The sequence below is a fragment of the Thunnus albacares genome, chromosome 17, assembly GCF_914725855.1.
Source record: "Thunnus albacares chromosome 17, fThuAlb1.1, whole genome shotgun sequence".
Classification (NCBI taxonomy): domain Eukaryota; kingdom Metazoa; phylum Chordata; class Actinopteri; order Scombriformes; family Scombridae; genus Thunnus; species Thunnus albacares.
Window position 1 is genome coordinate 12,545,903 of NC_058122.1, and position 13,964 is coordinate 12,559,866.

The 13,964-nt window shown below is 40.7% G+C and overlaps 1 protein-coding gene across 1 annotated transcript; it reads right to left on the reverse strand.

The window, feature by feature from the left end:
- Window positions 1-4,309: 4,309 nt before the first annotated feature.
- On the reverse strand, window positions 4,310-5,447 carry LOC122966946 (voltage-dependent P/Q-type calcium channel subunit alpha-1A-like). The gene has a single exon (XM_044331291.1). It carries the CDS (start codon window positions 4,679-4,681, stop codon window positions 4,310-4,312), a length of 372 nt encoding a protein of 123 aa, XP_044187226.1. The 5' UTR covers window positions 4,682-5,447.
- Between the last annotated feature and the right edge of the window lie 8,517 nt (window positions 5,448-13,964).

Sequence of the window (13,964 nt, forward strand, 5' to 3'; positions counted from 1 at the left end):
ATACTTCTGCTGAACAGTGAGTCCACTGAGACTCGTACATCTGGTGAATTAAAATGTTTTTTTCAATCTCCATTCAGTAAACTTTAAACTGTTGACTCATGAATCCACCAAAACAACATCTGGCTACTGGCAGCAGGTTTTAATGAACCAACCACAATTCCACCATGTTATAATGAACTAGGCTATACACATTACTATTTCTAAGGCCCTTTCTTCATTGTGTTTTGCAATTAGATTTACTTTTATGTTGGCCATTAAACTGTCAGTGAAGTACGTATGGCATATATTATAACTGAAAAGAAAACCTCTTTAAATTAGAGATGTTTCAAGTAATTTCCTTTTGCCCCTAATCTTGTTTTGGGTAATTTGATATGGAGTGTTTTCCAGTATGAGCCTGCTATTCATACTTTTCAACATGATACAGTTGTAAAGTACACACTTACACATCTTTCCTTTATCTTAATATATGTGGAGAGGGAAGTTTCAGTCTGGACCTTTTGTGGTAGTCGTGGACAGAAGGCTTCTCTTTGACCGAAGCATGACAAAAGTTGGAAGTTCAAATGCAGTTTTCACAAGTCCAACACATTTACAAAATATTATAAAACAGAATCAAAATGACTCAGATTGCTGTAGTCTCCACTGACGTTCTTGTTAGTGAGAATATCCTGATAGAAGCTGCTAGATGCTGATTTTGTCACTTGGGGTTTATTCTCTGCAATGTTGTGTATTAGGTTGGGAATGAGTTTTAACACAGTGCAAGTGGACAGTTATACTATAAGCTACATGACACATGTTATATCAGTAGCACAATGTTAAAATAATCAAAGAGTTAGATTTTGATTGGGATTTTTATAGATCAAAATTGAAATCTGCCTTCATTGGCTCCAATATCCAATAAGTTTCTATGAAGTATTTGCATGTGAAAGTTCTAGAAATACAACAAATAACCATGTTACTATGACACAGTTAAATTTTGTTCATTTTTCTTGCTTTGGTTTGAACCAGTTGCATGAAAGCCCATCAGATGATGAGACACTGGACACCTTGACACAGTCCACAGTGGTGCAGTGGGGTCTGGAGTTACCTGAGATGACCTTATGATTGATATGGGCATCACCACTACACCACCTCCTGCACAAAACTTCCTCAACTGACTCAAGCTTTAGCATGTTAGGTGATTTAGTAGGGCCTAATCCATTCCGAGGACAATTAAACATGCATCAGGCAGATATGACTAAATCATTAACAATAAATGGGTGATTTAATACGTGATTATGAGATCTTTACTAGAAATTTCGAGAGATCCAGGGACCTTTTCTTTGAAATATCGATTGAAGGAGGTTATGGAAATCTCAAAATAGCATTTTATTATGAAACCCATTTTGTGCCTTCTTCTAACTCCATCACGGTTAGTTTTACCACATTAATCCATGCAATAATATCTAATGGATCTCAAATGTACTAAAGGCTGCCCACAATAGTCCACGTAATACAATGGATGGGCAGTATAACATGAATGTGTTCCCTGGGGAGGGGGGAACTCTGTACTCTCTATTATACCCATACGCCTCACAATTTATTACAATCCAATAAACAACAACAGCACAAAGCGCAGCTTCAAAAAATACCACTAAATTGAATCAACACTCTGACACAGTCTCAGCAAATATTGAACATTATAAGCTTCAAAAAGGTAGTACAGTATTTACTGCAGAGCTATTGTGTTGGATTGCATAAGACCATACTACTGTTCATGTTATTGTATCAAACACACCTACGTTGCCGTTGGGACCATGTGTACCTCAAAGACAATGCAAATATCCCAGATAAGATACATTTTGATAATGGAAAATTCAGAGGAAAATATATATAGAATATTAAACCCCCTCGACATCTGCTTTCCCGATCATCAGACTAAACATCAAGTTCCAAGAAACCAATCAGACTACTAATGTCAGCAGAGCAGAGATGTTAAAAATAATACAAAATGCGTCATACAGCTGCAAGTTTAGATAATACCGTCTTAACAAAAACTCTTCTGAAATCTTAAATTAATCAACACATACAGCTCTACACTTAAAGCTATTTAATAATTAGATTAACCATAGAATTTAAATTTTTATTGCCATAATCAGATTGATTTCTGCCAGGCAAAGGACGTTTCCCATCCTGCCAAATATACTGGGAAAATATAAAAGACAATATTTTCTGTAGGGGTAATGAGAGAAAAAGGATTGTGTACTTTACTTAAAGATCTCCAAATCTATATATGACCAGCTATGTAACAGTATGATAGTGAGACATGGGTCTTTTTCATGGCAGACAACTTGTCACAGTAGTGAAAGCACAGGTTTTACCAATAACATTAACAATTGCTCCATATAATTTAAGTGTCCCAGTAAGCCATGACAGTGTGACAGTGAACCCACATGGACAATACCCAGACCTTGAAACTGAAGCAACTAAATGGAGTTCAGCTGTCATTAATGATATTATTGAAACATGTGCTTTTCATACAGTGAAATGTCAAAATATTTTGCCTGTAAAAGCCATCTTGCAGCTTTTTATTCACATGAAAGGTGAACTTTAATCTAACAAGGTCCAGCTGGAGCCACTTTAACAAGTATTTATTTCACAGACCAGCACAAGGAAAAACTCAAGTTTACTGTGCATTCCCTTCCCTTGCTGGATGCCACTGGCCCCTTTATTCTTTCCAATGCAGTTATGATTTCTCCATTTTTGTTATTAGCACTGTTGAAGTTGGTTCAACATTTTCTTTTTCAAGTAGTATGTAAACACAAGCAGTCTGCACTTTTCTTAAAATGTTGACACTGAGAGGTTTGTACCTTAGAGACATGTCTGACACCAATAACCAAAACAAGACCCTGATTCCTTAATGTTTTGCTTGAAGGTAAGAAATCCACCATTTGAAAACAGACTACAAATAACCTCATAAAAAGACTACATGAAGAATTTACTAAAAAAGTTACATTTTACTGGCTTTCTTACTCATTATTAAACTTTCCTACCCGTTATTAAATGCATGTAAATTTTGGAAATGAAGTTGACATATATAACTGAATATATAACATCAGATTTCCTGCACCCGCTCCCTCTCTCTCACTAACACACACGTCTGTCAGTTAGATGGTGAATAGACATGATTCAGAGGCACTATAAGTAGCTCCTGCATTTCACCAGAGCAGCCCAATTAGTGTGTGTAGTTATGTCACAGCTCAAGCATCAGCATCGATCAATACAATCATTACTCCAATTTCCCCTCTTGTCATTAACACTCACACAGAAACTTATTTTCACGTTTGCATGCATTCAGACAGACATACGCAAAAATCCTGGCAATGAAAATACTGAAATCATTTGCTATTTCTCCCCAGAATGGTGCAATGAGCTGCTTTCTGAAAAATGAAAATTGCAGGGTAATACTGGAAATTCAACGCTGTTACACTTAGTATCAGCACACACACACACACACACAGTTTGAAATGATGGCACATTCATTCAGTGACACCTGCATCTTGTGTGATTAAGAGGAGGAGCCTCAAAATGGGGAAAAATAAAATACTGTCAATGCACAAGTTAATAGATGAGTATACTTACATATCTGCTCACACACACACACACACACACACACACACACACACACACACACACACACACACACACACACACACCATATCTAGAAAGACACCTGCATCATGCTGATATGGTACAAACAGACAAATTGTAGCTGCTTATTTTCATCTCTTTCTCTCGGTCTCTCCCACCTCTCCTCCCCTCCCCTCCTGTTTCTCTATACCCGCGCTAGGCGCTGGGCCTACTCTGCTGACATCAGCAACCATACAGCAGCGCCCCCTAGAAACCCCACCACCACCACCACCACCACCACCACCACCACACATTTACACACACACACACACACAAACACACACACACACACACACACCACACACAGGAAACATATATCAAGCAAGTCCCAGGAGATGTGACATGAAATTACTAACAAATGTGATTGATGGTGATCAACAGCCTCATAAAAAGGGGCTGTTGGTTCATGCCCCCTTCTCTTAATTAACTAAAAATTACATGTTCAGTATTTTCTCTGTCACCTCCTATAGCCTAACTCACATTGGCTTCCATTGATGCATCTGCTGGCTACACCTTTGTCATTATATGACTTAATGTAAAGCTTGCTACTCATGGAATAAGAAAAAAATGTGAACCATTCAATCCAACATCTGACTGCACATTACCTGATCTCCGGGAAAGGCCTACAATAGTCAGCTTTTACTCACTGTACAATGCCAGGTAAAGGATATGGCCATTCGGTGATCTTTTTGGCGTATTTTCTCACGAAGTTATCCTCACTGAAAATGAACAGCGAGCGGTTGACAGTGAAACAGTTCTGGCGCACGGGAATGGGGTTATAGAGGGCCATAGTCCGGGCTCTCTGCGCCATTGACTGCTTGTACATTCTTTGGGTTCCGGGCCCCCCGGGTGGACCATGGCCGTGGCCGTGGCCGTGGCCATGGCCGTGACCATGCCCGTGGCCGTGACCGTGTCCGTGGGGTCCTCCTTGTCTGCTTCCACCACGGCCGCCCGGGCCCCCTCCGCCGGGCCCTCCGCCATACCTGGCCGGTACCTCGTCTCCGAACCGCGCCATTCTATGGACACCGAAAGCCAATCTTCACGAAGCAGCGGAGAAGGAGACCAATGCTCAGCTGTGCAGCCACACAACATTACATCCCATCTGGATCACAACGTCTCATATGCACAACGGGTTGTCTTGGAAGCTTATGCTGATCACCTGCACCCGGCAAGCAGTTATATGCAGCTGTTGGTTTTAGCAGACGAGGACGCCCATGTACCGTCTCCTTCTCTGTGCGTCTCTGCCAACGGCCAATTGTGGGTGTGAGGAAATTAAATGTGTGGTCGGTTGGCTGACTGGTTGCACTGTAGAGTGCTGTGGGGTGTCTCAGTCTTAGTCCGTTCTTATGTCCGTATAAACCAGAAATCGCCCCCAACATGAAATCATGGGGAGACTGTAGCGAGTTAACATGAATGTTTCATGTTCTCCATGGTTCATGCCTGTATGAGAGCGCACCACAGCCTCCTGCGCCTTTCTGGGCGATTTATTTCTTTACTCTCATGACAGTATGTAATGACAGTACAAACGCCTTTAACAACACACAGGCCTCAGTAAATCAGATAGTCGAAAATAAATCTGAAAATTATTAACACCCTGTACCTTCGGCGGTCAGACGTTCAACTTGGCATATTGGAAACAGCCGCCTTTCCGAATACTTAAAATGCACTGAAAAGGAAAAGCTACTATTATTTATTTATTTTGAAACATCCGCAATGTTTGGTACATTGTGTGGCAATAATGTGGCTCCCGCCACCTTACAGTTGTTTTACCAGTGCGCTCTGACAAGGCTTGAGACCAAGAAAATTGTGGCATTTGTTATTAATGAGTCTTATTTCAGAAAACAAAATCTCGAGCAGAAAGGAGAAAGAAAAATACCGTTTTCCTTTGAAAGCTCGGTGTCATTGTAGTCGAGATGAAACAATTTTGTCAAACGAATTCAATAGCATCCTCCCTCGTTGCAACCATCATCTTCTCTCCGACACCTGCGCGGCCATCCAGAAGCTGAGCAAGGGACACACGGACGGCGTCGTCAAAGACAAGGATATGACGGCCGCTTCTCCGCCGTCTTACACCCTCTCATGATCTTGGTTTGGCTGTTGAGGTGCAGCAGTGCCGATAAAGTCCCTCACCATCCCCGCCCCGAAAAGTCTACCTTCGTCCGCACTGATAAGCCCGAATGTCCTGGCAGAGCGTCCTTTCTCTCTCTCTCATTGGAGTAGGGTAGTGCGTTCCTTACGGCCTCCTCTCTCTTCGTCCAGCAGCCCCAAGGGGAGGAGGAGAGGGACAGACGGACGGATGGATAGATGGATTGGTGAATGGACGGAGACAAAAATGAAAGGGAGGGGACCGGCTGTTTCTCTGGAATTCTGGCCGGAGTTTACCCATACATTAAATAATCGCACCGCACGGAATCATTGTCTTTAAGCTTGTGTGAACTATAATGGGAGCCGGATCGGCTCTGCAGCCGCAGCACATGACGCACGCAGCTCGTCCAACTTGCAGACGTATGTCACGGACTGAGGCATCGTCTGTGTGTGTGTGTGTGTGTTTTTTTTTTAAGGTGCTTCGGGCTATAGCCCTGCCCAGTTGGATTGGACCTCTCGAGCCGTCCAACTCCAAATCAATTTGAAATAATGCGTAAGATAGTCTATTGGCGTAGAGGATGAGGTGACATCTGCAACTGTGACTATGTTTCTCCTTTTCTCCCACCTCTGTATGAGTGTGTTTTTCTTAAAGACCCAGTAAGTATTCTTATTATAGCCAGATGCGCGCGCGCGCGCGTGTGTGTGTATGTGATGGAGAGGGGGAGTGTTGGCATCATGCAGCTCGCGCAAAGATACAGCTGCAACCAAAGCTGACAATGACTGCGCGCACACGGGCGCGTGAGTAAAGTAAATGCGCGTCAAAGTGTGGGCGCGTGAGTCTGCGTGTGTTTGTTAGGGAAGGTGGAGGGGGAGGCTATTCTTAGCAACAGACATTTGGAAATTAATGGACGAAGGGAGCTCTCTCCTCCCTCCCTCTCCGAAACCGAGTCTAGGATCTTCTTCTCTGGCCCCCTCCTTCTCCTCTCCTCTCCTCTCCTATCCTTTCCTTTCCTCTCCTCTTTTTCTCATTGCTCCACCAAAACACGGGTGCCTGTTTAAGGTGCGACCATATGCTTTGCGCTAAAGCCAAGGCACAACAAAGATTTCCAATGACATAACACAGAGAAAACACAACAGGCAACGTGAATACACAATTCCAAGAAATGAGAGCTGCGGTACTTTTTTCTTGTGATAGCGTTTCTATATTACCCACCAATTCCATGTAAGTTGTCAAACCTATCATTTCTTGAAAAAATACCAGTCCTTCGCCTACAGGGAAAATCAGACTGAAACTGCCAATGAGGCAGCCTGAATACCGATTGTATTTTGATTTCACTGGATTTTTTGTTCTTTTTTTGATGATGGAGACTGGAGAAAGATGGCAAAGAGTGGTCTCATATTCGGTGAATGTCATGAGTCTCTCTCAAATACACCGTCAGTAAAGAAGGCCTACTAGTGCCAATACGTTAATCCCCGGAGAAGAGGAGAGGTATAGGCTGTAGCCCACAACATCACAGGACAGCATTCTCTTAATCTATTATGTGACCTAATTGATTGACTCCAGAAATAGCCGCCCCTGTGAATGGGAAATGATTATACATATACAGATTTAAGGGTGACCGGGAGAATGAATTCACCTCTCCAACAGATTGAATCAGGAGAGGAACCTTACGCGTGCGAACGCCAATCGATAACAGCACGACCTTAAACGTCTATCCGATATGTCAGAAAGGGATCGTTTTGCTTTGTGTCCACTTAAGCAATGCTTCCGGCCGCGAGAGTGAGACTGACCCCACCACAAGGGCATGCAAGAACATAAATTTGAATTCCTGATCATAACCAAAGAGAGAGAGAGAGCCAGGGAGAGAAATAGAGACAGACAACATAGACAGATAGACAGATAGCTAGCTAGATGGATAGATAGATAGATAGATAGATAGATAGATAGATAGATAGATAGATAGATAGATAGATAGATAGATAGATAGATAGAGAAAAAGGCCATACCGCCAAGCTTACTGGCATCATTTCAGGACCATGGACAGCAACACACCGCTGTGTGTGTGTGTGTATATATATATATATATGTTCTTTTGGGGACAAAACGCAAGTCCCATGAATACTTAGTTTTAGGTTAAGGTAAGGTAGTATGATGGTAAGGTAAGGGTTAGGGTAAGGGTTAGGGTTACACTAGTAATAGTTAGGGTAAGTCTCCAGAAAATGATTGATGGAAACACGACTGTGTGTGTGTGTGTGTGTGTGTGTGTGTGGTCCAGGTATTCCTCAAGTTGTGGGGATGTAAATCTGTTTACATGTTGGGACTTGCCTTCCTTATGGGGACAAAAAGCAAGTCCCCTTGACATAAAATCATTAATTTTTGGGGTGAAAACTTGAATTAAAGTTAAAGTTAGTTTAAGGTTATGTTGAGGTTAGGGTAGGGTTAGGGTTAGGCATGTGGTGATTATGGTTAAGGTTAGGGTAAGTCTCCAGGAAATGAATATAAGTCAATGTAATGTCCTCTGAAGTGATGGAAACACGACTGTGTGTGTGTGTGTGTGTGTGTGTGTGTGTGTGTGTGTATAAAACAGAGAGAAAGAGAGACATTTTAAAGCCCTTTATTGCATTACTGTGAAAGATAAACAAAACAAACCCAAAAAATTAATGAATACCATAAAAAATAAACACTTCAAGACCATGAAAATCAATAGTAAAGAGTGAGAAAGATGCTTTTCAAAGGAATATACAAGGTTTTGTCTGTGTGCTTGTTGCAAATACTAAAGCAGGACAAATAATTTATATTTACATATGGTCTGGTATTGTAAATAAATAAAGACCTATCTATGTTGTTAACTGATTCTCTGGCACAAGTGTTACAGTACATGAGTCAGAGCATAGATGTATTCATTTACATTACATAGTCAGAACTATGGAGCTGCTGTAATGTCTTGCAGTTCAGTCTTGTTCTAGTTCATGGCAGTTTTACATTTGGATGATCTTGTACATGTTACAGCGATTAAAATGCAAAGATTCTGCTGTTTGTTACACAATGTCTCATCTCAGCTACCTAAAAATCCTGCAATACTAAGAGAACTTTACGATGCAGCGAGTATATAAAATGTGTTTCCTGTTTTTTGAAATAAATATCCTCCAGTTTTATAGGTTGTTATATCTTGTTTATGTATGTGTGTATGTCCACAAATGTGTGTGTTTACACTTGGGTGTGATGATCTGTGAAATTATCTATTGCCCTTCAGAACTGGAGCCTTTGAGGAGCAGCAGCCTTCTGTCTAAACCTGTTATTTCACACAGCCAGCACAAGAAGCACTGAAGAGCAACATCTCCAAGGCCAGCCATGCATAAAACATTGTTACCCCACAAGAACACATAGTATCTCTATAGAAGAGACAGATATACATGACAATCTCAGTGTATTTATAGGGTATATTGTGGGGAAAAATAATGCTACATGATAGGCTATCGTTGTCCTATACAGCAGTGTGTTTGTGAGTGTGTACAGGTGAATACCGCTACATGTTGGCATGTATCCGGGTCTGCAGGGTCTCCAATACCTTTTGTTTGTGTGTTTGCCATTTGAAGTTTAGTGCAGATCATTTCTTCTTCCTTGCCTACACTGTAAAGTGCACCACGACACTAAAAGTACAAAAAGTTGAAGATCAGATCATCATTTGATGACAAACTTGTGTTTAAGGCTAGACTGCAGAGAAACAAAATATCAAAATGTAGCTCTATGCAGACATACCATATCAACACATTTGTGGTAAAAGTCAAATTCAGGCTGCACAAAATAAACTGTAGTCTGGATTTGACAAGCAACAAAAACACACCCCACATGTTATTTAAGACTGAGGCATAATAATGTAATAAATGACACACACTTGAGTATGCAAGTTCCATGTCTTCTGCCTTTCCTCCTTCGCCTCTTCATAATACAATAAAAGTATATTACAAGTATCATGTTTTTCAATAAAAGTATAGATTATTGGTATATTTCAGAAATAATGTATGATTAACTCCAGGTGATGTTTTATATTCTGTTTGGATGCTGAAATCGGTGAGGAGGCAGTAACAATAAGAACCATGACTTCCACTGCAGGTTTCTAACATGCTTAAAAAAAACTAGAGTTTAAAAATGTCGGAATTGTTCTGCATTGTTTTTCTTTCTCTGTCGGATGTTCAAATAGTTGGTAGCTGTGTGGCTGGAGCTCTGAGGAGAGAGCCTAAAAGGGAGTGTCGTGACTCAATGATTCATAAGGCTGAATAATTCAATGTGCTGGATGCATGTAGAGCACTCCGCCCCTGCTGAACCTGGTCCTTCACAGACCCGTCGCAGACTTCTGTACATGTAAACCTCTGCAATACTGGTCCACATTGTGCACACAACAAAATGACTGATTGTGGTTAATAGCCAAACAACAGTCAATAATGTGTCACGAATGTAAATAAACAATGTGAAAAGTAGGGTGGGTTAAGATTTAAGTGTCTAGCCACAAAAAATGGGGTCACGTGCTGTATTTGGTTTACACAACATCCAATTCGGACCTAACTAGTAAAGAGGCAGTTTAACAGATGGGTAACTACGCTACGCCAAAACTAATACAAACTTTAAAGGTCAATGGAATGATATAGTGACTCAGTAGAACACATACACTTAGTGAAGAGCTGGTAGCTCAGCCATACCCAAACCTAACACAGACCTGACAAGCAACTCTGGTGGAAGAGTAGGGGAGCGTGGTCATGAGCTGAACTTGCCATGGTGTGATAAGAATACACTCATCAAGTGATGACTTTTGTCTTTGGTCGTCTCAGACCGTTGATTGCTGTGGAGCTGACTATCTGACAGGACAGACCACAGAGACAGTTATGCAGACTCACTGGTAGACCCAGGAGATGGGTTTTTCTCATCCCTTTCTCAGGGTTATCTCCCTTTGTGTGTGTTTCCTAAGGTCCACCTTCCCCTCACCATGAGCCTACAAACACATCATTATTCTTTATGTCAAAACCAAAATATCATCTCTCTGCTCCAGTGATAACATATTTGTAGCTGTTTTACCATCATGCTTCAAAAACAACCACTCTGAGTCCTATTTCATTCATTTTCTGTGATCATCTGATAAAATCATGATTAAGAAGTCCCCCTCCAGTTAAAATATCTTTTGCTTTTGATACCTGACATAGATGCTACAGCCTCACTGTGCAGCATGATGGGCAAATTTTAACACTAGAAGGTTGTTTTCACATTAATCTAATGAAGGAGAAAAGTTTCTCTGAACTCACTGAAAACCTAAATTTAAGGCGTACCCACAAGCACAATTTGTGATATCACAACTAGTTTTGAGCCAATTGTGTACCAGTAAACAACTTACACAAGTGTGATGTGGAAACTTGAAGCCTCCAGTGCACATACACTGAGAATGGACTGTGTCCAGCAGCTAAACTTTTGAAATGAAAAGTCTTTGTATATTCATAGATTCTGGATTTTTCCAATGAGGGAGAAGGAGAAGATGTCATTTTACGGATTTTCAACAAGGTACCTGAACAGTTTATGTGGAAAAAAACACATCAGACACAATTATTCCAAGAGAAGAAGAGGGTTTTCATATGTCCTAAAGCATGTCTGGAGAAGATCTTTAAGATTATCCTATGAAACTGTGCGTTTTTCGGTAGCTATCACAGTGCAGTAATGATGGACAGGTTCCACACATGTACCTCCCACTAACCACTGCAAGTATTTGTCTGGTAATATTCAGTTTAATTGCATGATTCAACAGAAGTCATACTGATGCTTCCAGGACAAGCTGACTGATGATAATGCAGTTAATCATAGAAGCTTTCTATGCGTGCACCAACTGGGAATTAGAATATGAACCCAAAACACTCATCATGGCTAGATGAATGTAACGCTGGGGGCAGCAGCATGGCATCCAACAATGAAATGGACATCACATCAGTTGCATATGTCTGTTGGCGGTGGGGGGGGGGCATGAGTAAGTTTTATTGTGGATGCTCACTGACCGAGACCAACAGCAGGCTCACAAAAAGAGCACTAATAATCCTTGTATATGCAGTGAATGTATTTGGATGTGTTCCATGTATAGGCTCATGCTCACATGTATCAAAAGCAAAATGCATCTATGTAATGAAGGTCAACTTCATTACTATTATTTTGTAGCACAATTTGTATACAGTACTGGTAAAAGAAATAAGGCACAAACTTGAAGGTTGGAAGGTTTACCGAAATTGTGAATAATAATAATAATTGAAATGATGTGTGTTTTATAGATATTGTAGCTGCCTCTCAGCTGGAATTGTGGTCCACTGTATTTTATGTGGAGAATTATGACTGTTACTGTTACTATGTCTTCATTGTGGGTGAAATAAACACCCGGTTGATCTGCACCTAACTTATGCATCAAGCCCCCTGCTTTTAAAGTCCAGCCGCTACACGATCATCCTGTCAGTCTACTTGTGGTGTGAGTATAGTGGATAGACTATAGTGCAATACACAAAAATACGCCCGCATAAAGTTTTCAGCCTGCTGAAATAAGCACGATGCATTTTTAAACATCTAGAATTATTAACCTCGCCATAAGCAGGGCAACACAGCTGGTCCTGCACAAGCAAAATCTTATTTCTCCATCTCCTTCTGGCTCCTTGATGGTTACCCTTTTTATATCTGATCTGTCTGATACAGAAGTTCAACCTCAGTTTTAAGCTTTATTTAAAGATTTCTTGAAAGGTTAAAGAAGACGCCCCATTTTCTTTATACTTGTATACCTACATTTCACTAGCTACAGAGGTTCGCCTGGAAACAAAGCAAAAGAGGGAGCAGAAGAGAGAGGGTGGTAACCTGTCCTTAGTGGTAAGTAGGCCAATGCTTTTTTTCTGGGGGAATCTCTAGCGAGGATGAAGTCACCACTTTATCTGCTCTCAGATCTCTCTTCTTTCTCTCTTTTTTATACTCAGCTTCTTTCTCAAACATAGCACACACACACACCCTCTCCTTCTTCATCCATCCCTTAAATTATTTCAAATAGATTCAGTACCTCCCACACTGCCATCCTTCAGTTAATTATACATATTATATTTTTATATATTATCCTTTTTAAAGTGCTTAATAACTTAATAGTTCAGAAAAATATGACACTATTGATTTTAACAAATTCCAGTTGCCACATACACACTTTGTAAGCAAACAACTCCTGCACCATGTAATACATTAAACAGTGCGTCAATAAATACGAGCTTTGTGAATGTTTTGTCAACCTCCATTTACATACCAGACGGTGGACAGATGAGAAACACCACTTTCTTTCTGAGTATTTTATTCAATGTTTTCACTGGTAGTGTTGGTATGGTTTTATGTCTGCCTTTAGGCTGTAGGTGGAGTGGATGGTTGACCTGAGTGTCTTCATGAGTGTTCACTGCCCTCCAGTGGTCCAAGTGAAGAACTGCAACAGTACATTAAATGTGTTAACCAATTAATGAATGGTTGTTAAAATATATCAATTATATTATGTACTGATTACTCATTATTAGTGTGTACCATTATTGTATCAATATTTCTAATTGTGATAATAATATGGACTTGTTTTAACAACTATCTGGTGTAGTAACCACTTTAACCTGCTAGAGATGTTCATACCAACCTCAAGGCAATATTCGCACATACAGTACATATCTATTTATTTTGAAGGTATTATTTTTTTCAACCGTCTCAAAAACCAGAATAACAATGAAGTGGTCACAGTAAACTGATTAAGTGATAATCTTTTTTTTTTTCATATTCCTGTGGTGCAACCTGGCAGCTGTCAGTTATAAGTGCACTGGAAGTAGGCCTGTGTGTGAAGAGCCTAGGTGAGGGCTGGCCAATGCAGAGCAGCTGAGAGGACAAGGGGGAAGGAGGTGGTAAAATATACCCATATAAAGTACAATCTCAGTGTCAACTCCTTTACTCTCCCTTCTAACCTTTCCTTGCCCACTTCCCCTTTGTGCACATCACTTTTTCTTCACATCTGTGCATTTTTACCCACTCTTGAATCAGTGTCACCACTCTACCTTTTATATGTTCATATCCCAAAGGTATGAGAGCCAGAGAGCGAGCAGCAGGCTTGTACTCAGTATTCTTTTGTAGCTGAGCATTGCATGCAGGCCTGGAAGCCTAGACATAAAAATAATATACAATCACATATGCT

What these genes read in the sequence shown, in the direction of transcription:
- LOC122966946 (XM_044331291.1), bottom strand. Translation starts at nt 4,681, where the DNA reads ATGGCGCGGTTCGGAGACGAGGTACCGGCCAGGTATGGCGGAGGGCCC.